Here is a 27,543-nt window from a genome sequence, read left to right as displayed (position 1 = left end):
GATCATTGAAATGAAATGTTCATGCCATTTCATCTCTAGTTATGATCAACTATGATCAACTAAAATCAACTAATTATGTGTTTTTTTACAGTATAATATGCATAGTACAATGTTCTATAAAAATATATATATTTCTGATTCTGACACACGTTGTTGGGTGTGGAAGGTTACTAATGTGATTGTTTTATCTGTAAATTAAATTAATGTTTTTTTCAATTACTTAATTCTTTTTTTTTTTTGGCAATGTAGGTCTTAAATTTCAAACTTTATGGTCTTAAAATGTTTTAAAAAGGTCTTAAATTTGACTTGCTGAAACCTGCAAGAACCCTGTAGAAATATACTCTTTCAAGTATAGAAATTAGTACAAAACTAATTATGAAAGTTTCCTTTATTTTTCAGTGCATTTGTTTTACAATATATGGCTATTACTATCATGGGATTAATATTATAACTATTATTATGTAGTAGTAATGTAGACAGACACTGTAACCTAAAATCATTTTTCTTTGTTTAATTTGCACCAGATTGATGAATTTAACATTAAAAGCACTATATATATATATATATATATATATATATATATATATATATATATATATATATATATGTTGATTGGATTGGATTTTTTGCTGCCGCATCCTTCTCACCTTTTTTACCCCTGACCTGTTTTCATGCCTGCATTAGCCACTAAAACTTCTTTGTCATTGTGGAGAGCGCAGTGCTTGGTTGCATAGCAATGACAGACGCCACGGGAAAATCCGACCGAATTTTACTATTAATAATAAAAGATAAGCTAAAGTGCATTGTAAATGTCAGTAATTTATCTTTTTATAAAAAATGATTTAAAGTCTGAAATATGTGAGGTTTATCTTTTTATAAATATATCTTTTTTTGTCTAAACTTTATTTGAACTTGTACATGTTAGTATATAACATGTTGCAAGACACTTTTAAAATCTGGCTATCATTTTTAATGGTATTATTTTAATGTTTATGTAAACAAAAAGTGCATATTGATGCAAATTTTATTTGTTATTTGCTGGTTTTCGACATTGTGTTGTATTAGTACTTTTTGAACAGGATTCTGTGATAACCGTGGTCATTTTTGTCACTATAATCATTGAAATGAAATGTTCTTGCCATTTCATCTCTAGTTATGATCAACTAAAATCAACTAATTATGTGTTTTTTACAGTATAATATGCATAGTACAATTTTCTATTAAAAAAATAATATATCTGATTCTGATTCTGACACACGTTGTTGGGTGTGGAAGGTTACTAATGTGATTGTTTTATCTGTAAATTAAATTAATGTTTTTTTCAATTACTTAATTCATTGAAATAAAATGAATTCTTTGATTTGAAATTTTTTTTTGGCCATTTTTTGGTAGGTCTTAAATTTCAAATTTATGGTCTTAAAATGTCTTAAAAAGGTCTTAAATTTGACTGCCTGAAACCTGCAAGAACCCTGATTGGAGTTTAAGGGCATTTCAGGGCCGCCCACTTCATGCAAAACAAATATTAAAGCATAATCTCTCTCTCTAAAAAAAAAAAAAGTAATTTCATTTTCATAAACAAAAAGGGAAAAAAAATCAAACCGTTAAAAAAAGTAGAAAATCAAATTATTTCTTTACAAAACCAAAATGAAAAACCAAATAAAGAATTACAATTAATTAATTATGTAATTATGATAACGTATCATTCAAAAAACAACATTCAATATTAAGATTACGGGTATATAATATAAACCTTAAAAATCACCTGAGTGACCTTTAATATCGAAGAAAACCGAAGCAGCACAAACATAAAATGTATGGCACAAACCGAGCACAAACGATTGGGACTATTTTGCCTACGTTTTGCGTTGAGTGTAGGGACTTCATGCGAGTGATTGCTGGTGGCTCTACATGTCAGATTGAGCGTTTCTTTCTCCAGCACCAGCTGTGGAGTCTGAACCTGAAGGCCTGGAGGAAACACATCTTTCTCACCATGTCCTGAAACGAACAACTTTTTGTTAAATAAATAATGGAAATAAAGGACGGAAGTGCTTTACCAGAAACATTAAGTTGAATTCCTTGTTGACCAATCCATTTTTGTCCTTCAGTTGCAGTTATTATTCTAAAACAATATGCTCTTTCATCGTTTTCAGTGACGTTGTGCAGTCTGAGGACGGCAGTTTTCTTTTGTCTGTCTTCAATGTATCCAACCCTGTCTTTATACTCTGGATATTCTTTTAAACTTTTGATATCTTCTGGTTTGTTCGGTGTCTCACACTTTATCCAAAATGTATCTGTGAGATTATACTGCTGAGGGTATGTATATGTGCATGACATGTTTACTGAGGATCCTTTGAGAGCATATATTGATTTAGTTTCATAAGTCACATTCCAGACTTCTCCAAAAACTCCTGCAACACAAAATAAAAGATAAGTAGCAAAGCTTGAGTTATTTGTAAATTAAACTAAAAAATATGAACAATTTGCTGCTGAAGAGATGACACACACATACACACACACACACACACACACACACACACACACACAAAGCAGAAATGATCACGCTGACACAGAACTGTGAAAAACAATTTCACATTTAGTAACATGCAAAATAACTGACAGACTGAAAGTGTTTCTGACTGGTGGACCGTGGATACTTAATTAAACATCTACTTTATTAAGTTAATGCATGATTTAAAAACACAAAAACCGTCGCTGCTTATAGCACCCTTTAAATAACTGTGACTCACCAGAAGTCATGAGCAGAAAGATGAGAGGAAAACTCATTCTGAACTCCATCGCCATTATAACAATCAAAAACCTAACTGAGAACATTACAGTTAATGCAGTGTATGTAACAATCACTGATAGTCTAGTATAACATTAGAACATATTAGACCATATGTGTCAGGAAACATAAAAATGCCCATCCACTCCTTGATCAAAAGCGATCAGATAATATTTAACACTGTGACTCTTGCTGGATTAAAGAATAGCAATAAAGCTACTAAAAAGGTTTGTTATTGTCTTTGGTTGTTAGAAAAGAATAATGCGTTAATGCTCTAATGCTGCTCAGAAACTGTCTTGCTGACTCACTAACACCCATGAGTCTGAAGAGATAAAGAGTGGTTTGAACAAGTTAAACTGCTAGACTGTGGTTACAGTGAACATTGATCGCATGCTAAGAGTGCGTCTCATGCACGCTAATATGGCAAGACATTTTAACTTTTATTCATTTCCAGGATATGAATCCTTGTATCAACAAATCAATTTTCACTAGTTAAAATGATGGTTATTGATATCAGGAATTAGATTTCTACTAGTAACAATGACTATATTTGATATCAGAAATTACATTTCCACTAGTAACAATGTTCTTGATATCCACAATTAAATTTTCACTAGTTAAAATGATCATTCTTGATATCAACAATTTAATTTCAACTAATAAAAACTATAATTCTTGATATCTGTAATTGTATTTTCACTAGTGAAATGTCACCATAGGCTGCCATTCAAAATCAATTGTTGATATCAAGAATTGATTTCTTACTAGTTGAAATTCCAATTTCACATATCAGAAATACAATTCTTAATAGTAAAAACCTTTATTTTTGATATCAAGAATTCAGTTGTCACTAGTTGAAATGTCTATTCTTGATATCAACAATTGAATTGCTACTAGTAACAATGTTCATTTTTGATATCAATAATTCCATTTTCACTATAGTGACAATGTTAATTTCTGATATCATGAATGTGATTGTTAAGAAAGCCATTTTAGATATCTGAAATAATATTGATATCAGAAACACATTTTCAGATATCAAAAATGAAAAATTTTACTAGTAGCAATTCAATTGTTGATATCAAGAATAGACATTTCAACTAGTGACAATTGAATTATTGATATCAAAAATTATATTTCTACTAGTAAGAAATCAATTCTTGATATCAACAATTGCTTTTGAATGGGGTCCGTGTAACGCTTCACAATTCAGTTTTCAGACCATACAATGCAAATGCAAAAATGAAAAATTGAAACCAGACATTCTTTTTTTTTTTTTTTTTTACATTATCAATGGATATTTACGGAAGGCCTGAACCGCAACGTAAAAAAAAAAAAAAAGTAAAAAAAAAAATAATAATTACGTAAAAAAAAAAAAATAAAATAAAAAAAAAAAAATGCTATCATTTCGAGATTAAAGTCGAAATGTTTCGAGATTAAAGTCGAAATGTTTCGAGATTAAAGTCGAAATGTTTCGAGATTAAAGTCGAAATGTTTCGAGATTAAAGTCGAAATGTTTCGAGATTAAAGTCGAAATGTTTCGAGATTAAAGTCGAAAAAGTCGAAATCTTTCGAGATTAAAGTCGAAATGTTTCGAGAATAAAGTCTTCCGTAGAAGTTGTGTGTGTGCTTGCCGTTATTTCACATTGCCGCACAGGCATTCATGCGTGTGCGTGTGTGTAAATACATGCGCTTGTGAAGTCGAACTGCCGTCTATAATAGACACCGTACGTTCTGGATACATTTTAAGTGCATCATTCTGTATCCAATCATTTGGCCGGATCCAGTGATTTCCTCAAATATAATAACCACTGGTGGTTGAGGAAAGATTCCCTGAAATGATTGTAAAGCGCTTTTAAGTGTTGGCCTACAGTAGACATATGAAAGCGCTATATAAATGCCTCATTCATGCATGCATTCATTCATTCATAAAGCTGGATATCTTGATCCAGTCTGACAGTATATTTTATAAAGTCCTATAGCCTAATGTCATGTTGTAGAATATCCCTTTGTTGAAAGCCCAGATAAAAGTAAAAAGCTATTATTTTGTATAGATCCAGTTTACACACACACACACACACACACACACACACACACACACACACACACACACGCACACGCATGAATGCCTGTGCGGCAATGTGAAATAACGGCAAACACACCGTCTTCTACGGAAGACTTTATTCTCGAAAGATTTCGACTTTAATCTCGAAACATTTCGACTTTAATCTCGAAACATTTCGACTTTAATCTCGAAACATTTCGACTTTAATCTCGAAACATTTCGACTTTAATCTCGAAACATTTCGACTTTAATCTCGAAACATTTCGACTTTAATCTCGAAACATTTCGACTTTAATCTCGAAATGATAGCATTTTTTTTTTTTTACATAATTTTTTTTTTTTTTTACGTAAATTTTTTTTTTTTACGTAAATTTTTTATTTATTTTTTCCGGTTCAGGGCTTCCGTAGATATTTGACGGAACACAGGACAACATTTTTCACCCGAAGTGCCATAACTTTTATTATTAGGCTTATAGTCTACGTGTACTAAATTATAAGGCAGTCTCGGACCGGCCATCGGGAGCAGCCGGGAAAAGTGAAATCCCGGTGGCCTGGGTATGATTTGGCACATTGCCCTACCTGTTTGTATTGACCGTATTAATACAAATACTACCAAAGTGAATACTACTACTAGAACTCTAGTCTGTTCATTACAATAGAAGCAGTTCGCCGGGATATGAGCATGAGGCGATACTAGGCTATAGCGTACAAATATGCTTATTTTTTTCTATATTTTTGCTTAGTAGGCTAAGAAAAATGTTGTCCTGTGTTCCGTCTTTTAAACTTCTCCTCAAACGTGCATGCAGTGTAAATAAAGCAGTTTCATCAATGAAATGATAGTAAAGTTAGTCCACGGCCACCCCCCCGTGCTAATGGTACCGCCCACGGCGCAAATTACAAGACGAAAAATGGAAAAATAGAAAATCGGTTAGATTTCATTTATTCGAATGTTTGTTTCTGAAGTCACAATTTAGCAAAAGTAAAATTGAAAAAGGGAAGAAAAAGGCAAATATCCATTGATAATGTAACTGGAAAAACAAGAAAAATTAATGTCTGGTTTCAATTTTTCATTTTTGCATTTGCATTGTATGGTCTGAAATCTGAATTGTGAAGCGTTACACGGACCGAATAGCAGCCTATGGTGACATTTCACCAGTGAAAATATAATTACAGATATTAACAATTAAATTGTTGATATCAAGAATTCAATTGTTGATATCAACAATTACATTTTTTATATCAAAAAATTTAATTGTTGATATAAAAAATGTAATTATTGATATCAAAAATGTAATTCTTGATATCAACAATTAATATCCTGGAAATGAATAAAAGTTAAAACGGCTTGCCATACGCTTAAGCCTTTTCCTCTGGACTTCACATTTCCCTCCATTTGTCTTTTCTCATAGTAACATCAGATTATTGTGTCTTTAGCTTTCTAATGATGTAAGTCAACACAGAAGCTTTTCAGTTTCTTACCATGTCCAGCTGACCTGCCACCAAATTATATTCATCAATTTCTACATGTTTGCATACTTGAAATTAAACAGTTCTGTGTCTCCTGAACCTGAAGTGTCAGCATTGCACACAGATGCCACTGTTACAAACCTCTTCTCAAACCACTCAGAGTAAATGAACATGATCCTAAAAATGACTTCTAAACTTTCTACAGTAAATATTTTTGTGCTCATGCGTTACAAGTTATGTTTCATGTATACTGTCTTTAACATATTTCCTTTGAGCGTCACTGCCATTTTACTATGAAGAAAATGAGAGTGTGGATGCGCATGAATTAATAAAAACCTATTTGCTCTAAAAGTGGCTTTCATTAGTTTTCATTTCATTTCATTAGTTGGTTTTCATTTTCCTTATGTCCACTTTAAAGCATTCTCTGTGGCGGCCGAGAAACCGTGCCGTGAAATGAGCTGATGGCGCATTACGGCTGTGTGCATTTTCCTATTTGCCAAGTTCAAGGGTCCATAAAAAAGGCTGATACAGGAAATGTGCTCAAAATGTGGCGTTTGTTAGTGCAGTACGTCATATTTCAAGACCTTATGTCCACTTTAACGAATTTAACTCTGAGGCGGCCGAGAAACCGCGCCGTGAAATAGGTTCAGTGTGCATCGGCATGTGCCAAGTTTAAATGTTGTAAAAAATGATCAAATTTGGATTTCGTTTGGGCAGTATATTTACATTGTCCCTAATGACAATTATTGGGAGAGTAAGATGTACTAAAATGTCATATTTCACAAGATCAAAACCCTCTTTACTTTACCACTTTGTCGGATTTCCTGCATCCTTACGGAAAAATGCTTATTTTCCAGTTCTAACAGCGCTTATTGTTAGCAGAGCCATAGACATAAAGGACTTTGGATATAAAGCTCACGCTTTAAAAAACGACAAACTAATAAATAACAGAGGGATAGCCTTTATACAGCCCTTATGAAAGCCACATTTTTAGCAGCTTTATTCATTCAAGTGCATCCATACTCTGGTTTTTCTTCATATTAAAATGGCAGTGACGCACAAATGAAATACACAAATAGGTTATAAATAGGTTATAGTTTACACAAATAGGATATTGTAACGGGTGAATGTAAAAAAAAAATTAACAAAACCGGTAACAATTTACAATACGGGTGCACTAATATGCATTAATTCATGCTTAACTAATGCACAGATAATCATGTGTTAATGTATGACTCATGAAGAACTAAACCATTAATTAATGATTACTGCATCAGCAACTAATAAATATTCTATATGATTAATAGATTAAGTAATATATGAATTGTTATTAATTAAATGTGTCATAATGTATTAATTCCATAATAACATTTTATTAACTAATAGTGTAAATTAATTCGTTAATTACGACAATTGGTCAAAGCAATGTACTTCAACTTCGAATTGTCTGCTTTAATTAATAATTAGCTAATGATTTGCAAATGTATCATTATGTTATGACTTTACTTGTTGAGGCACATGACTACTAATTGTTAAGTAATATGCCATTTTGGTTTTGACATCCACAATAAGCCATGGATTTCAATTTCCAACCATCTACAACCAAGATTTCACTGAGTCCAATGAACCTTGTTGTTCATGGCACAGGACTATGTCAGGTTAAGCTTGAGGTCGTGGTACACTGAGAACATGCGGCCGAGCGCTGCTTTTTCATAACACTGTGTCGACTGGACAAAGACAATAGAACATCCATTATAGTCAGTGATACTACACTGGATGCGGCGCCACACTACACAACAATACAAATCTTTATTAGTTACTGATGCAGTAATCATTAATTAATGGTTTAGGTCTTCATGAGTCATACATTAACACATGATTATCTGTGCATTAGCATGAATTAATGCATATTAGCGCACCCGTATTGTAAAGTGTTACCAAAAAAACTGTGCGCACGTGAAAAGTTTCTTGTGAGCGTACGAAAGTCTGTATATTTGTTATTTTTGCAAAGGTTCCTTTAGGGGCTCTGTAGTTTTTTGTTTGTTTGACAAACAGTAAAGATGTCAAATGGGTGTTCACTAAGGTCCTGTATTACCTACTCAATGTTCAATTACAAGCGACTCACCCAAAAACATATTCAAAAGTTAATATCAATATCTTCCATTTCACACCCCTACATTTTACAAACTCTTTATCAAATAACACATAAAACTCCCGTACCTTGTTCTTGCTGGCAGCAGCTTTCTTCACTGGTACTCAGAGAGCAAGTGGCGAGTTTGAAGACTGAACCGACGTGTTAAGCTGAACTGGCAATGGTTATAATAACACTTCCTGTTTCTATGCAAATGAGTCTCAACTTAGAAGAGCAAAGAAATTCATATCCAGGCACTATTTGACGGGACAGTTATTTGTAGTGGTGTCCTGAACCATAGTGGACGTTATCGAGTGCACTCATTCAATCCCACAATGCACCGCAATAATGAGTGTGCAACTGATGTACACTCAACAGATAGAGAATACCCATAATGCACTGTGAGGTTCAGTGTCAAATTAATTCCCACGTCTCGCCAGAAGATGGCGCCTGCAGCTGAATCATCCATCCATCCATTTTCCAAAACTATCTGTCTAGCTGGTAGGGTTAACTGTATAAAGATGAGTGTGCTCCCCCAAATTTTGTTTTTAATGTATTCAGATTTTTTTCCAAAGTCCTTTTTTGTTGCACTTGATTACTCTATTTCTAATTTTCTTTGGAATAATAAGGCAATCTGAATTTAGTAGTCTGGCTCTTCCTAATTTCCAAATATATTATTGAACAGCAAATGTTTTTTTTTTCAGATATTCACAAATTAGAGATTTTGTGCATTAAAGTATTTAGCCTATCAACTTTCCCAATGCGCCTCTCCCTTCAGATCTGGACTCAATTTTGTGTGTGGATCCTTGTGTTAAAGGGTTAATTTCTGAATTAGTGAATATAATTATTCATCTGCTTTTTTCATCTTCTGACAATTGTTACGTTCCACCCAGTCTAATGTGGTACAACAAGGTTTATTGGCGTAACACAAGTATAGGAAATGTTAAATAACTTCAGGAGTGGGAAAATAAGATTTGTAATGATCCAGAAACAGCAGCAGCAGCAATGTACATCAACAACACACAAAGCAAACCAGCAGAAGACAAGCCTTCCTTCAGTGGAGATCTTCTTTTCCTTGAAGACCAATGCTGCGTTCCAGTCCACTTTTAGACACGCACTTGCGAACTTCCCTAAGCACTTCCCCTCGGGTGAATCCCTGCCGCCATTTTGAAGTGCATTCCACTTCGTGAAGTGGATGAGGGAAGTTTATATGGACAGACCCTCGTTCCCTCGATTTTGACCGAGGGAGCGAGTCTGCTTCAAATGTACACTTCAGGCACCTATATGTCCCACAATGCAGTACGATTGTGACGTCACCACATATCTCATCTAATCACCACCACAACAGACAACTCTATGATATATTAATAATATATATTTTTAATTTAAAACAACCCAAACACACCTATAAACATTTGGATGCTGCATTAAACAAATTCTTAAAGGGAAAAAAAAATGTAAATAATAAATCAACTCCACAGCTGATTCCAAGTGATCAAGGGCTTAGGGCGTTCCAATTCAGCCCATTGCAGTTTCCGCCAGTAGTGAGCACTCGCAATGACGTACATCCGAGTGAACGAGACAGAGGGAAGTTTGCGAGTGAAGGGCATGACAATTTTGGACTGGAACGCAGCCCAAGCCCAACCGAGCAGTCATCAGCGGTGAGCGCCCTCACCTGGCTTAACCTGCACATAGAAGAAGGCAGAGAAACCACATTACTGCCACCTAGTGGCTTGACACACAAGATGTTCGAATATATAAAATACACCGTAGGACGTAACACAATCTATGCATCGTCTGGTCAAGACATTGGTAATGACATTAATGAGGAGACATGGAGAGCAGTTTTGAACAGAGTTTACTCCTCTCTTTGTCCACGTCAGGCTCATACAGTGGAAGGTGGTTCATGAAGTATCGACTATGTTATTGCGATGTTACTTTAAATATTTAAATTGCACAAGTTTTATCCTCAAATGCATTTGCATATGCAGTGCAAACATAAAATGTGAAATAAAGGCTAAAAATATAGATTTGCAAGACTACAAAAAAACTATTCTGCAAACTCTTATAAGCTCAATGACAAAATACACAGTTTAAGAAATCAGAATGTTATTGATAAAGTAATGATGTTTATGAGCTCATAATGATGGATTATCAGTTTGTGAGGAGCATCAGATGTATATTAGCAGTAATACAGTTTAATGTGGATCTGCTGAAGTCACTGCTAGAGTCTCATATTCAGAAGATCTGGACTGAAGCTCAAGAGTCGTGTAGGAGGAGCTCTGGACTGAACAGACTGTGAGAGACAGATCAACAACAGCCTGTTTATGTGTGGATCTGCTGAATCTGAGTGTAAAAGTGTGTAAAAGACATTTACTGACTGTGACTGTGCTGTAAACGTCAGATGTTCTGGATGCTGGATCCAGAGCTGTGTATGTATCATCACTCGCGTCAGCCGCCTATAGAGAAAGATTTATACACTTATATTGCTTCATACACACTGTTGTATTCATAGTTCAATGCAACAATACAATTGCAGTTGTAGATGGAGGTGTGTGTTTGCTGACTCGCCTGCTTTTGATTCTCATCTTCAGTTCCACCTCCTCTCCTCTTCTTCCTCCTGAAAACAGAGAGAAAAACTATTAAAGGTGACATATTATGCCCAGAGTTGGATAGTCCAGGGGTCAGAAAGTAAAAGTCCTGTCACATGTTTATTCCACCCATGAACTCAGTCAGCTGATTTCACTAATTAGTTCTCTCTCCTGTCTGAATTAGCAAATCCAGGTGATTGAAACAAAATACTGAGGAGGACTTTTTCTTTCTGAACCTGGACTTTACATCTCTGGCCACATGTCAGCCAAGAGCAAAAGAAATAAACTGGACCTTATCTGAGCCACAAAACCTGTGTATATTAAATATGAGAGACGAGCAGAAACACAAGAACTACAACTGACTTCAGCCACAGCCTTAGATGAAATCAACTGAAGAGAAAAGAAGACATTAAATCTGTGAAGATCTCAGCAGAGGATGATTAAACAACTCCACAAACAGCATTACCAGCTTCACTTATTACTAACCAGACTGACTTTATTTCTGTCAGACGAAAATTAACAGAGGTTTAACTCTAATGTGTTTCATTTGAAGTCACCATAACAGTGATTAGTGTTTCCATTATTTGGGCTCTTAACTTATGTAACTTATGAAGACTGTAACAAACATGAGCATGAAAAATTTATATACAGAACATGGTGATGTTTCAGGAACACCACACTAACCTTTAAATAACATTCTAGTAACATTAAGGAAACTGGACATTTTTATGTTCTTGGAATGTTAGAAATCAACGTTCCTATAATGTTGAATTTTAAATCAAAAGAAGTTGTAAGAACGTTTGAGGAACATTATACCTTTTAAAACATGTTCCTCTAACGTCAAGAAAACTGGACATTTTTCACCTTCCCAGAAACAACACTGAATATTGGGAGAACGTTCTTATAACAAAAGTATGTTAGCTGGGACAGACCGGGTCCATAAAAGAATAAAAAGTCAGAATATGAATTATATACAGTATATACTGCTCACTGACCTTCTGCATACAATGATGATGAGGAGGAAGAAGCAAAATAAAGCCACAGTTGCAGTTATGGCACACAAACCAATGATAAACCAGATACTCCAGACATCTAATGTAAAAGAAAGGGAACATTGGCATCATTTATTTCTATTGAAGTCTTTAACCCTTGTGCTGTGTTGAAAACCCTGTCACACCTTTTGTGTTCCTGAGTTAAAAATAACCGGCCACTTTTACAGTAAATCACTGGTTATGCAATATTATAACCAAATATTAGATTTCCAGACAACAACATAGTGTTGGCCCAGATCCGGCCCACATCTGGAATCCACATCTGGAATCCACACTTGCCAGATGTGGGACAGATCTGGGCCAACACTATGTTGCTGTCTGGGTTTAATCTTTTTGTCAACTTAATTGTTTTCTTTCAAGTAGGACAGGTTTTGTATTTATTTTTGAAACTGACTGATCATATGTTGTCTTATGCAGTGGCGTCATGCCCATTCAAAGTGAGGGGGCACGTGCCCCCTCAGATTTTTCCTCCCTGATAATTTTTTTGTCACAACTTTATTCCTATTATGCTCCATAATATACCAGAGCCTATAACGACTCAAATGTATTCTTCTGGATGTGTAATAAATCGGTCAGCAATGCATCAGCCCGCCCCTTTTTCCTAATATGGTGTCTGTGTATATCAAATCTAGAGCGCTACGCTGTGTACAGTATGTTCAAGCAACTCACTCGTCTCGCACGTTGAGCTGGCAATGTTTTACAGATGGTCTTGAAGTGGTAAGTGGGCAAAGCAACAAATCGGCATTGAATTAGTTATCGGATGATATTAAAAGGTAGTGGGACTATTTGTGGTTGACCTGGAAATTTTAACTTGATCAAAAAGTTATGGATTTGATATTAGCTGCGAATTCAGAGCATTAACTTAAGTTGTGTCAGTGTAACGTTATCGATAGCTAGCCTAGTCTAACCGTAAACTAGTTGGCTACGTTACTGCCATACAAAGCCATAGTAACGTTATCTGATCGGTTTTGATCTGTCAAACTTCTTTCAAAGTCCTTCATCACATATTAATATTAAAATAACTTAATTTCAGAGCACCACAAAGTCAGACCTCAGCACCTTTATGTACCTTTAATGTAAGATCGTTCTTAGGTCACATACCAATTATCATAACATAAAAACTGCAATGGTACTGTTTTTAAAATCATGTGTAGTAGGCCTAAGTGTACAGTAAGTGTGTGTGTAAACATGCTTTAATGAAGTAGACTTCAAAAACTTTTGAATTTGAGCTTACAGTTCTTTCATCAACCTGTCTTTTACATAAACTTACAAAATAGATACTTTAACTTAGTCCTCAGATAGAGGAGGGTTGCTGCTAGCTCCGTTAAGGTATTTCTGTCCCTCCCAAACTGCATTGAAATGGTATGTTTAGCAGCCAGAATTTAAAATTTTTCAGGGGGAGAAACCCCCTGACCCCTCCTAACATGATCCATATCACCCGTCACAAAACAATTGCAACGTCTCAGATTGTATATATCGCTTGCTGCTCCTGCACCGCATACGCACTGCAAACGGAGTATGTGTGAAACGGGCGTTACTTTTATCTGTAGGCTATGACCCAAAAATAACAGAGTATTTCAAGTTCTTTCTGATATTATCAGGAAACAATGGATGGGGTCGCGCCTCCGCAGACAAGAGAAGTTTGTTGTTGTGCTCTGTACGAGATGTCTATTGGCAAAAATTATACGCAACAGCCAAACAGTGTGAAGAAACGTTATTGAAACTAATTTGCAGATCAGTACATCAGATGTACATCAGTGTGATGGGACAGGCAATACAGGATTGGAGTTTAAGGGCATTTCAGGGCCGCCCACTTCATGCAAAACAAATATTAAAGCATAATCTCTCTTTAAAAAATAATAATTAATTTCATTTTCATAAACAAAATGGGAAAAAAAAAATCAAACCGTTAAAAAAAGTAGAAAATCAAATAATTTCTTTACAAAACCAAAATGAAAAACCAAATAAAGAATTATAATTAATTAATTATGTAATTATGATAACGTATCATTCAAAAAACAACATTCAATATTAAGATTACGGGTATGTAATATAAACCTTAAAAATCACCTGAGTGACCTTTAATATCGAAGAAAACCGAAGCAGCACAAACATAAAATGTATGGCACAAACCGAGCACAAACGATTGGGACTATTTTGCCTACGTTTTGCGTTGAGTGTAGGGACTTCATGTGAGTGATTGCAGGTGGTTCTACATGTCAGATTGAGCATTTCTTTCTCCAGCACCAGCTGTGGAGTCTGAACCTGAAGGCCTGGAGGAAACACATCTTTCTGTCCTAAAACTAATAACTTTTAGTTAAATAAATAATGGAAATAAAGGATGGAAGTGGATTACCAGAAACATGAAGTTGAATTCCTTGTTGACCAATCCATTTGTGTCCTTCAGTTGCAGTTATTATTCTAAAACAATATGCTCTTTCATCGTTTTCAGTGACGTTGTGCAGTCTGAGGACGGCAGTTTTCTTTTGTCTGTCTTCAATGTATTCAACCCTGTCTTTATACTCTGGATATTCTTTTAAACTTTTGATATCTTCTGGTTTGTTCGGTTTCTCACACTTTATCCAAAATGTATCTGTGAGATTATACTGCTGAGGGAATCTATATGTGCATGACATGTTTACTGAGGATCCTTTGAGAGCATATATTGATTTAGTTTCATAAGTCACAATCCAGTCTTCTCCAAAAACTCCTGCAACACAAAATAAAAGATAAGTAGCAAAGCTTGAGTTATTTTAATGAAACTCAATAATATGAACAATTTGCTGCTGAAGAGATGACACACACATACACACACACACACACAAAGCAGAAATGATCACGCTGACACAGAACTGTGAAAAACAAACACATCAACCATTTAATGGTGATTTAAGCGATTTCAGCCATTTAGTAACGTGCAAAATAACTGACAGACTGAAAGTGTTTCTGACTGGTGGACCGTGGATACTTAATTAAACATCTACTTTATTAAGTTAATGCATGATTTAAAAACACAAAAAACATCACTTATAGCACCCTTTAAATAACTGTGACTCACCAGAAGTCATGAGCAGAAAGATGAGAGGAAAACTCATTCTGAACTTCATCTCCATTATAACAATCAAAAACCTAACAGAGAACATTACAGTTAATGCAGTGTATGTAACAATCACTGATAGTCTAGTATAATATTAGAACATATTAGACCATATGTGTCAGGAAACATAAAAACACACATCCTCTTCAGGATCAAAAGCGATCAGATAATATTTAACACTGACTCTTGCTGGATTAAATAATAGCAATAAAGCTACTAAAAAGGTGTGTTATTGTCTTTGGTTGGTATAAAGGAATAATTATTTAATGCTCTAATGCTGCTCAGAAACTGTCTTACTGACTCACTAACACCCAAACGCCTGAGGAGATAAAGAGTGGTTTGAACAAGTTAAACTGCTAGACTGTGGTTACAGTGAACATTGATCGCATGCTAAGAGTGCGTCTCATGCACGCTTAAAGCCTTTTCCTCTGGACTTCACATTAACATCAGATTATTGTGTCTTTAGCTTCCTAATGATGTAAGTCAACACAGAAGCTTTTCAGTTTCTTACCATGTCCAGCTGACCTGCCACCAAATTATATTCATCATAATATTACATTTCTACATATTTGCATACTTGAAATTAAACAGTTCTGTGTCTCCTGAACCTGAAGTGTCAGCATTGCACACAGATGCCACTGTTACAAACCTCTTCTCAAACCACTCAGAGTAAATGAACATGATCCTAAAAATGACTTCTAAACTTTGTACTGTAAATTTGATCTGACCATCACATGTTTTAAAGTAGTTACGTTCTGGATAATTATTTTCAACATGGTATTTATAAGGGGAAAATATTATTGTATCACATAATTTTACTGATTTGACAGTCTGTACGAGCCCTAAAGGGACCTTTGCAAATAAACATATACAGACTTTTGCATGCGCACGAGAAACTATTGTGTGCGCACATGATTTTTTGGCTTGTTGTTTGTTGTTTGTTGGTTTTACTGCATCAGCAACTAATAAAGATTCTATTTGATTAATAGATTAAGTAATATATTAATTGTTATTAATTAAATGTCATAATGTATTAATTCCTTAATAACATATTACGCGGACGGAATCACGGAATTTACACATGAAAACGGAATTCTCTTATACGCGCGGAATCGCACGGGAATTTGCATATATTTTGTTGACATATTAAATAAACGATTTTTTTTAAACTTACTTCTCATTTTTTCAGTTTAAAACAACAAACGTAGAAAGGTCTCTACCCAAACCGTGGCCTTGTTAAACATGTTGCCTAGTAACAGGGTTCTCAAGTTTTATCAAAAGCTTGGAGTGAGATCACATGCGGTTAGGGGAGGAGCCCTAATGAAGCCCCGCCCCCTCCCGTCCCCATCCCCCAATTTTACCCATTGTTCATAATTAACCAGCACAAATTAAAATTATAACAATTGGTAAATCTGATAAATGACAGAGCAATTATTCATCACATCAAATATACTCTTTAATGTTATAGCCTATTTCAAAATTACAAATATACAAAAATTACAAAAATGTAACAAATTGCTCCGAACAGTTTGGAAAAACAAATTTTTTTGCATTTTGAATGTGTCTAGTCGAAATGGTTTAATGATTTATTGTGTGGTGGGACATTGACACTGTCTCTCCTACTGTCTCACTTGATGTCTTCTCCACCGTCTCTGCCACCACCTCTTCCACTGTCTCCTCCTCTAATCTAGCAACCTTTTTAGGGGGCTTACCCTTTGGTGTCCAGAATGATCAAATATATGTTTGCTTTTTCCCTGACATCTTTGAAAAATACAAATGGAATGGCAATGATTAATGTATGTTTTGACAGGATATAAAATATTACCCAGAGCACTCTGCTTTAATACATGTAGCCTTAATGTAACTAGAAAGACTATTAATACAGTATAATATATCATTTAAAATAAAATGAAGAAATACATCTTCATTCATTCCCATACCCAAAAACATTTCCCTTAGTTTCAGATAACGTAAGCTAGCCAAACTGAGCCAAAGCTTCTGGCCTGGTTGCAAAGTAGTTGTAGAGTTTTTGATTGCATTAATAATAATATGATGGGCTATATATTAAATGTTCTAGCCTAAAAATGTTAGACGAGCTTTCTTCAAACTTACCTTCTCCATCACGACGTGTGTTCGCGCGGTGTTGTTGGTTACCTAGTAACGAATGTACGGTGGCCGAGAATGTTCCGTCAACTTCCGTGTGTTCGCGCATCTATGTTGCCTAGTAACGAACGCAATCTAGCCGAGATACGTGCTGGCGGCAGGAAACTTCACTCTGTGTGCCTGCGCCTCGTATACAAAGTTATACATAAAGCTTGCAGGACAACTTGGTTGGCATTGCCTTTTCAGCGTGAGAAATACACGGTGTGGCGTGTGAACTGGTTGAATTGCGTGTGTCTCACGGCCAATGCGTGAGACTTGAGAACCCTGCTAGTAACCATACGTCCTGACGTTCCCGCGTAAGGAAAAAAAATGTCGAAGCGAGCTCGTCAAGTTCGTTCACATGTCGTGTCTTTTGCGCGCTCAAGTTCGTCATTTCAAATGTAGGCGCGCGGCAAGCGCGCTCACCCACTAAGCAAAATGATGTCCAAAAGACGTCTTTTCAACGTCTTTGTCACAAAAATCGGACGTTGAAAAGACGTCCACTGAGGGTCTAGAAGGAAAGTTTTTATGACGTCTTTTTTTGACGTGTTCTGCACGTCCGATATCTAGACGTTCATCGAACCTTCGTACAAGGTTAAAACTAGTTCAGATGTGGGCATTGTGGACATATTTCAACATCATTTATTGTCTCATTTAGACATAATTTGACCATTGCTGTCAGATGATCTTAGTGAGAATTAACAGAGGTTTAGATGTTGATATTTGTTTAATTTGAAGTGTCACCATTGTGGTGATCAATGTTTGCTTTAGTTGTGCTCTTGGTCCCCGTTCCTTTTACTTCAACTTTTATTTGACTGCTTTAACTGTGTGTTTGTGTAACACAAATGTTGTGGCAGAGAAAGCCAATAATAAGTAAGATCAGCTGTTTTCAGCTTATGAAATCATCACAAAAAAGCATCAAATGTTTTCAGATGTGTTGGCATTCATAACCACCAACCTTGTAGAACTGCAATATTGGTGTGAAAAGCATTAAAATGATCACTTATTTGAAGGTATACAGTATAAAGCATATGCACATGATGTTTTGAGCAAATGTATGATATAGTCACACACAGACATCAAGATTTTGGATATGATTCACAACAATGGTGACAATTAAAACAAAAAAGCTTGAGAATCAAGGATGAGTTTTGTACTATGAAAGCTACCCATCATGCATTGCAGCATGAAGCTTTTTTTTTTATTATTGTCACCATTGTTGTGAATCATGTGCAAAATCTTGATGTCTGTTTGTGACTATATGATACATTTGCTCAAAACATCATGTACACATGCTTTATATACACCTTCAAATAAGTGATCAATTTAATGCTTTTCGCACCAATATTGCAGTTCCACAAGGTTGGTGGTTATGAATGCCAAAACATTTGAAAACATTTGATGCTTTTTTGTGATGATTTCATCATCAACCATAAGCTGAAAACAGCTGATCTTACTTATTATTGGCTTTCTCTGCCACAACATTTGTGTTACACAAACACACAGTTAAAGCAGTCGAATAAAATTTGAAGTAAAAAGAAAGGGGACCAAGAGCCCAACTAAAGCAAACATTGATCACCACAATGGTGACACTTCAAATTAAACAAATATCAACATCTAAACCTCTGTTAATTCTCACTGAGATCATCTGACAGCAATAGTCAAAGTAATTATATCTAAATAAGACAATAAATGATGTTGAAATATGTCCACAATGCCCACATCTGAACTAGTTTTAACCTTGTACGAAGGTTCGATGAACGTCTAGATATCGGACGTGCAGAACACGTCAAAAAAAGACGTCATAAAAACTTTCATTCTAGACCCTCAGTGGACGTCTTTTCAACGTCCGATTTTTGTGACAAAGACGTTGAAAAGACGTCTTTTGGACATCATTTTGCTTAGTGGGCATAATTGAAGCGACGCGCTCGTTTTTTCCAGGCGCAGCGAGATGAAAACACCTCAACTCTTCAGAATGCCGCAAGCGCACCGCAGTTCATGTGACAAGAACCAACAAACTTCACCCTTTCCGTAACAACATTGAAAGCTCAGTCAACATAAAGGATGGGGGTGCACCACAAACACTACAGGTGTTTTTCTCTTCTCCGTAAATAAATCTTGTAGCAGAGCTACAGCAAGCGTTTTTCGGTGGTGGAAATCTATTAGCTAAGTTACTAAAACTTCTTTGTCATTGTGGAGAGCGCAGTGCATGGTTGCATAGAAAATCGGGACGAATTTTACTATTAATAAAAATAAAAAAAAGCTAATGTGCATTGTATTTGTAAATGTCAGTAATTTATCTTTTTTTGCTTACATGGAGGGGTCACTGATGAAGATGGGTTAACACTGTACTTTTAGGCTTTAATATGTCATTCTGTTGGCTTTCTGTCAGGCACATATCGTTGTTTCAATGTTTCTGTCTCCCTGCAGCATGGCTGCATTTAATCTTTAATTTAATATTCATCAATCCTACCTTGGATTGGTAACTGTTACCTTCATGTTACTGTTATTTTTGGCCAGAGATTTGTTGAAGGTTTGGCTGAATTTTGGAGAATTCTGAATGTGCTTTGCTGAATATATTAACAGTTTAAATAAAAAAGCTGAATTTTGAGTTTGTGTAACTGAAATTTTAAAGGTCAATACTGCTTCGAAGTGAAAAGAAAACAAGCAAATCCGAAAAATCCGAAAGGGCTAAAAATAAATCCCAAAAAACGGAATAAAAAAAAACGGAATTTGAGAAAAAATCAAATGGATTTCATAGGGCCCTATCAAAGCAATGTACTTCAACTTCCAATTGTCTGCTTTAATCATTAGCTAATGCTTTTGCAAATGCACAGCAAAAACTCCAGTGTTAAATGAACTCTCCTGGGAGTTTATATGGCTCCGGACTCAAGAGTGTTAAAGTGTTAAAATACGAGTGTTAAATTAACACTCAAGAGTGTTAAAGTTAATGAGATAATTAAGTGATTCATTGAGTGATGATTGAGCATTATTGAAGACACCTGATGTTAACAAGCAGAATCACTGAAGGAGAAAAAGCACAATTTTAAGTCACCATTATGGAGATCAGTGTTTGCTTTAGTTGGGCTTGTGCCCCTTACATGTTTAACTTTAGTTTGAATTTGATTGTTGTATCTGAATTATAACTACCAGATGAACAAAGAGAAAAGTTGATCAGGTGGTGTTGGTTATGTTTTGACATCATCATCATTTGACCTGAATCGCTAAACTCATTTAGAGTCTAATCTCTGGCTTAAGTGTATGTTGGTAATTACAACATCACTGTCATTCTACAGCATAAAATCCAGAATTTTCTAAATAAACCAACGGATGTTTTAAAAGTTGTTCTGATGAAGATAAAAATCTTTCTTTTAGGCACACACAGACATCAAGAATCAGTGTATGAATCTCAACAATGGTGACAAACTGAATATTCAGTTAGGAAAAGGAAATTACTAAGACACTTCAGATCATAATTTATTCATACCGCAATGCATGATGGGAGCCATAAATTAGTTTTGATTGGTGGCACCCAGATTGCACTGCAACATGCTTTATTATTGTCACCATTGTTGAGATTCACAGGCTGATTATTGATGTCAGTATGTCTCAATAAATTAATTTTCAAAGTCTTTTGATCAGAACAACTTTTGAGGAATATTTTGGATTATATTGAAAATGCTGAAAATTGTTTGATATAGAATCACAGGCTGTTGTAATTAACAAGATATTCATAAGTCTTAAAATGAGATTTGTGATTCAGTCCAATTTATGATTATGTCAAAACATAACCTGATCACCTTTCCTCTTTGTTCATCTGACAGATATAACTCAGATACAACAGCCAAACAAAGTCTAAAGTTAATGATTAAAGGGTCAAGAGCCCAACTAAAGCAGACCCTCATCACCATAATGGTGGCTTAAAATTTTTTGATTTTCTCCTTCAGTGATTCTGCTTGTTAACATCAGGTGTCTTCAATAATGCTCAATCATCACTCAATGAATCACTTAATTAGCTCATTAACTTTAACACTCTTGAGTGTTAATTTAACACTCGTATTTTAACACTTTAACACTCTTGAGTCCGGAGCCATATAAACTCCCAGGAGAGTTCATTTAACACTGGAGTTTTTGCTGTGTGTATCATGTTATGACTTTACTTGGTTTTGTATTAATAAATGAATACATTATGACACATTTAATTAATAACAATTCATATATTACTTAATATATTAACAATATAGAATCTTTATTAGTTGCTGATGAGTTGCTGATGAGTTGCTGAATGAGTTGCTGAATCATTAATTACTGGTTTAGTTCTTAATGAGTCATACATTAACACATGATTATCTGTGCATTAGCATGAATTAATGCATATTAGCGCACCCGTATTGTAAAGTGTTACCAAAAAACTGTGCGCACGTGAAAAGTTTCTTGTGAGCATACGAAAGTCTGTATATTTTTTTATTTTTGCAAAGGTTCCTTTAGGGGCTCGGTAGTTTTTTGTTTGTTTGTCATGACAAACAGTAAAGATGTCAAATGGGTGTTCACTAACAACGTGAGAGAATACGTGTGTATTTTTACGTAAAGTGTAATTCTACCATACGTACATTTACTTACGTTTTATACACACAGAAACGTATAATACTGACGTATTTACAGCACTAAAACGTAAAATATTTACGTATTAAAAGCACAAAAACGTAAATTGTTTACGTATGAACAACTCTACCGACGTGCATATCTGTACTCTTATTTATGCATATTAAAATCGTGGCATTAATGTTTTGACTCTATTGCATTCAAATGTCTTATCAATTAGCCTACGTTTTCAGTCGCATTTATTAAATGCAGTTTACTCAAGAAATAGGCTAATAACATTCCGCTTTGTTCGTGCTTTCTGCTGCAAACTCGTTTCGGAGGATTATGCTGGGTACACACCAAAAGATTTTTTACATCTTATAAGATTTTCAAAATGTGACAGACCACAAACATGAGGACAAAAAATCCTAGATTTAAGCGTTTTGCTCCTATAGTGTGTGGTGTGCCATGATGTGACAAAGACAGCACACCACACACAAACAGATTTTCAACCAGAGTCTCGACTATGAACACAGGAAATCTCGCAAAATATCGTGAGACTTCAGAATAAGCATGACGGACGATATGCAGGAAGAAATTGCGATAGTGTTTGGAATGATTTTCACAGAAAATTCACGTGAAAAAACCATTGTACCTACCATTATATATAACCTTTTATGCGGAAATATATTCATTCTTTATTGTCTTTATTGTCTCTTTAGAAAAAGTTATTTAATCCCTCTAGTCTATAGAACCTCACTGAACCCTTAACACTCAGCTTCTTTTTTTATTTATTTTTTATTGATTTTAAGAATTATACAATTACAGTCAGGGGGGTACAAAGAGTAAAGCCGATAAACAAACATAAAAATACATATACATAAACAGTGACAAACTTAAAAGTTAAACAAAAATTTGAAAATGTTTACAGATTGTAAACATTGTATTTGTTTATTGTAAAATTGTAAAATTTCTGCTCTTAAAATGAAAAACAAAGGCTTGTTTCCTCGAAATTTACACTTATGAATACTAAATCTTAACATTAAGCTTCCTGCAAGTGTGTGTGTGTGTGTGTGTGTGTGTGTGTGTGTGTGTGTGTGTGTGTGTGTGTGTGTGTGTGTGTGTGTGTGTGTGTGTGTGTGTGAATGACCGTGTCTTCCATCATCTCGCTTTCTGATTGGATATTGTTTCGTTTCACGTGATAATCTCCAGAGCGTGCGCGTGTTTGTCCTCGGAGTTCCCCCCACACATCAGGATTTCTGATCGTAAATATTAAACATGTTTAATATTTACGATTCGCGATCGGAGCGGCTCCGACGTTCTTCCGAGCAGGTTCGGACACTCTTAACACACCTCACACCAAGGGAAAATCTGATAAAATAATCTGTTAAACCATCAAGATAATCGGGACATAGCTAGGATTGTCGGAAGGGGAGAAATCGGCCCAAAATCAGCCCGATTATCTTTTGGTGTGTACCCAGCATTAGCCTACATGCAGTTAAACAAGAATACACTTTAAAACCTTAAAAATACCTTATTTAATCGTTTAACCATTTTGTAATATTTAGTTTATTTACAGTGAGACACAAAATGCGTTTTCTCCAATAGAACAATAATACACCAAAACCCAACATAAATTCACAAAAGACATCAATTTTATTAGCTTGATATAATCCAAATCTTTAGAATCCATACGTTTGCAAGAAAGAGATCCAAATTCAGCCCTTTATCCAGTGAGTGATCTTCATCTCCATTCCACAGGCTATCACAGCAGCGCAGTCCGTAACTGTCAAATCCCGCGCTCGTGATGAATTCAAATTCAAAAATTGCGCCCTCAACAAGCGTTACGACATGTTTTACGGCAGTGATGTCAAACGCTCATTGGCTCTCGCCACAGATTGCGACATGCCGTATTTCAGTCGGTAAACTACATTTGAAATGGAGAAGCGCGCGCGCCTTCACACAGAGCGAAGCCGGATTAACATTTTCATGGATTAATAACTTAAATTCTGCTCTAGGGGAGCGCGGGGCACAACCTAACGCGGGGCTAGTTGTAACACGCTTGTTTTAAATACTTCCGCACATGCATGGATGACGAAACTTTGTGTATTTACTAGTTGCCATATCAACACTATATAGAAAAAAAAATTCCGCCAAAATTTTTTTTTTTTTTTGGAAGATATCCATAGACATTTATTAAACCATAGCAAAAGTAAATTTCTTACTTAAGTTAATTTTCCATCTCTATTTTTTGTGTTTATTTAAAATAAGACAAATCTGATATTATTTTAATCTCCAAGATGTTATTTAACAGTTGAGATAGTTCTTTAATGCTTCGCTAACTAGCAGAAGACACTAGCAGGGTTTAAATCCCAGTTGTGCAGGCGGGGGCATGTTGTAACACTGCGTTACAATGTGCCCCTATTAGAAATATGCTTTTATATTCTATACTTTTATTAATGTTATTGGGAAAACGTGAGAAAAAGGTGAATAAAGACTGAGAGTCAATGTTCAGAAATGACTAATTATTTATTTGTTTTGAACTATGTTGTATAGCTGTGTTTTCATGTGTTCGTAGTCAAAACTCAAAAATTTGTTTATATTTAATTATTAAAAATTGCCATTATTTTATATGAAAAAGTTTTTTAATTGTATTTTATTTAGAAAATATTTTAGTTTGTTTTGCATATATTTTTTAATTGTATTTTATTTAGAAAATATTTTAGTTTGTTTTGCATATATTTTTTATTAGATCAGATAACATTTTAAGCTGTCATATGTTACGTTACAATGTGCCCCACACATGTTACAATGTACCCCACCTATGGGGCATGTTGTCACATTTCACTTCCATTCTTTTGGGGTATGTCAAGAAAAAAGTATATACTGTATTAATAAAACAAAACCACATAATTGTACTAGACATGTGGGAAATTAATGTGGGAAAAAATAAATACTCTGAACCATAAGTAGATTTACACAAACTGAGAAAGTCAAAAAGCGTTAGGTTGTGCCCCGCTCTCCCCTATACCTCATTCAAAACTATTATATACTAAAAGAGAGGACTGTGACTGCAACACATCGTCATGTGAACGACTTTTGGTACCGGTTTTGACATTTTCGCAATAAATCAATTATTGTGTTTACACCTATGTTGTTTTTCTTCATAATTGTAGCCTATGTAGTTTTAAGAAATTGTTATGGGTAGGTTTAGGGGTAGGAGTAGGATTAGCTGCTAAAAAAAATATTTTAATGCTATATTGTTAATAAAATTGCCATTTCCCTACATATCTCTGTACGTTTTATACTTTTTATATTCTGTATAAAATGGGTAACGTTATGTTTAGGTTTGGGAGTAGGGTTAAGGGATCTTCCATTTATCTGTAAAACGGTAAAAGGTAAATTATATAGATATCTTAATGATATGAAAGATTCGTAAATATTTAACGTTTTGTAGCTGTAAAAACGTAATAATGTTACGTTTAATTGTTGCAGATACGTCCATATCATACGTTTCAGCATCTATCCAAACGTATAAAACGTACGTTTTCTATCTTTGAAAATTACGTATTAATACTACGTATTAACAATGAGACCAGGCTGTCACTAAGATCCTGTATTACCTACTCAATGTTCAATTACAAGCGACTCACCCAAAAACATATTCAAAAGTTAATATCAATATCTTCCATTTCACACCCCTACATTTTACAAACTCTTTATCAAATAACACATAAAACTCCCGTACCTTGTTCTTGCTGGCAGCAGCTTTCTTCACTGGTACTCAGAGAGCAAGTGGCGAGTTTGAAGACTGAACCGACGTGTTAAGCTGAACTGACAATGGTTATAATAACACTTCCTGTTTCTATGCAAATGAGTCTCAACTTAGAAGAGCAAAGAAATTCATATTCAGAAAATTACCTATACTGCCTTCAAATATAAAAATTGCAACAATTTCTGTACTTCTACTCATAGAGGCCAAAAGGAGAGGATAAAAGTTACACTGATAGAAATATGACCTGATCTTTTTAATATATATTAAGACTCACTAGTCACTACATGCAAAATAGAAAGAAACATGACAGTGTTCAACTAATCAATGACAATAAAGTCGACATCACAGAAGAAGAAACTGTCTCCATCCTTTTCCTCATTGAAGTGTCATGAAGGTCTAAACTGAAGGATCTGATTTACATCAAGTTTTGAATACAAATCTTCTGTTGCAGTTTCAGCTTTTGTAATGTCACCAAATACACAAAATAAAGATCCGCTCATTCAGGAATTAAATCATATTGAACAGGACATGATGATAAACATCAAAAACACTGAAATGGTAATGATTGTGTGAAATGATAAACTTGGATAAGGTGTCCAAGAATCTACAATTTCTATTTGAATCAGTTCCGTCTATCTGGACAGTAGAGGCTGTTAAGCAGAATAATGACCTTTTATTTCTCTCTATACACTAAAGCAGGGTGTCAAACTCAGATCCTGAATGACCACAACCCGGCAGAGTTTAGCTCTGACTTTAACCAAACACAGCTGAACAAGCTAATCCAGGTCTTCAAGAGCACTTAAAAACTGAGGCTGTGTCTGAAATCGCCCCTACACCCTTAGATAGGGCACCATTTGACGGGACAATTATTTGTAGTGGTGTCCTGAACCATAGTGGACGTTATCGAGTGCACTCATTCAATCCCACAATGCACCGCAATAATGAGTGTGCAACTGATGTACACTCAACAGATAGAGAATACCCATAATGCACTGTGAGGGTCAGTGTCAAATTAATTCCCACGTCTCGCCAGAAGATGGCGCCTGCAGCTGAATCATCCATCCATCCATTTTCCAAAACTATCTCTCTAGTTGGCTGTCTAAAGATGAGTGTGCTCCCCAAAATTTTTTATTTTTTTTTCAATGCATTCAGATTTTTTTCCAAAGTCCTTTTTTGCTGCACTTGATTGTTCTATTTCTAATTTTCTTTGGAATAATAAGGCAATCTGAATTTAGTAGTCTGGCTCTTCCTAATTTCCAAATATATTATTGGACAGCAAATGTTTTTTTCTGATATTCACAAATTGGAGCATTAAAGTATTTAGCCTATCAACTTTCCCAATGCGCCCCTCCCTTCGGATTTGGACTCAATTTTGTGTGTGGATCTTTGTGTTAAAGGGTCAATTTCTGAATTAATGAATATAATTGTTCATTTGCCTTTTTCATCTTCTGACAATTGTTACGTTCCACCCAGTCTAGGATAGAGGAAGCAACATTACAGTTAATGATAACTAAAGTATTAACATAAAACAAAACTTTGGCTCCAAAAGTTACATTCCAAAAAACAACAGAAATGTGGTACAACGAGGTTTATTGGTGTAACACAAGTATAGGAAGTGTTAAATAACTTAAGGAGTGGGAAAAGCCACAAAAAAAAAAAGAAAAAAAAAAGAAACGAAACGAAACACTATCTACACTTACCTTAAGGAAATAAAAGGAAATAAACAACTACATAGTTCCCTGACTCCCTCTCTACTTTAAACAGGAGAAAAGCATAGTATTGCAAAAATAAAAATAGCACCCACTCCCAGAACTTCCAAGTTTGGTCTATATACAATATTTACAAGAGAAACAGTTT

The 27,543-nt window shown here is 35.0% G+C and overlaps 1 protein-coding gene and 1 long non-coding RNA gene across 3 annotated transcripts; both read right to left on the bottom strand.

The window, feature by feature from the left end:
* Nucleotides 1–336: 336 nt before the first annotated feature.
* On the bottom strand, nt 337–8,568 carry LOC309493952. The gene is made up of 3 exons (XR_014204129.1): nt 8,538–8,568; nt 2,748–2,818; nt 337–2,408 (listed from the first exon to the last, which is right to left on the bottom strand). It is a non-coding gene; the product is annotated as an uncharacterized lncRNA (long non-coding RNA).
* An 853-nt stretch (nt 8,569–9,421) lies between these two features.
* Nucleotides 9,422–25,819, bottom strand: LOC309493822 (uncharacterized protein). Of its 2 annotated transcripts, XM_082163083.1 has the most exons (8): nt 25,660–25,819; nt 15,150–15,220; nt 14,448–14,801; nt 14,257–14,364; nt 12,035–12,131; nt 11,020–11,068; nt 10,830–10,907; nt 9,422–10,133 (listed from the first exon to the last, which is right to left on the bottom strand). In XM_082163083.1, the coding sequence occupies exons 2-8, from the start codon at nt 15,202–15,204 to the stop codon at nt 10,104–10,106; spliced, it is 771 nt and encodes a 256-aa protein (XP_082019209.1). In that variant the 5' UTR covers nt 15,205–15,220; nt 25,660–25,819; the 3' UTR covers nt 9,422–10,103. The 2 variants fall into 2 exon arrangements, with proteins under 2 accessions (XP_082019209.1, XP_082019210.1); XM_082163084.1 differs by lacking the exon at nt 14,257–14,364.
* Nucleotides 25,820–27,543: the final 1,724 nt, after the last annotated feature.

This window comes from Leuciscus leuciscus (assembly GCF_965113295.1).
Source record: "Leuciscus leuciscus genome assembly, chromosome: 3".
Lineage (NCBI taxonomy): Eukaryota > Metazoa > Chordata > Actinopteri > Cypriniformes > Leuciscidae > Leuciscus > Leuciscus leuciscus.
Note: the sequence above shows the minus strand (reverse complement) of the source record. Positions and strands in the feature narration are given on the sequence as shown.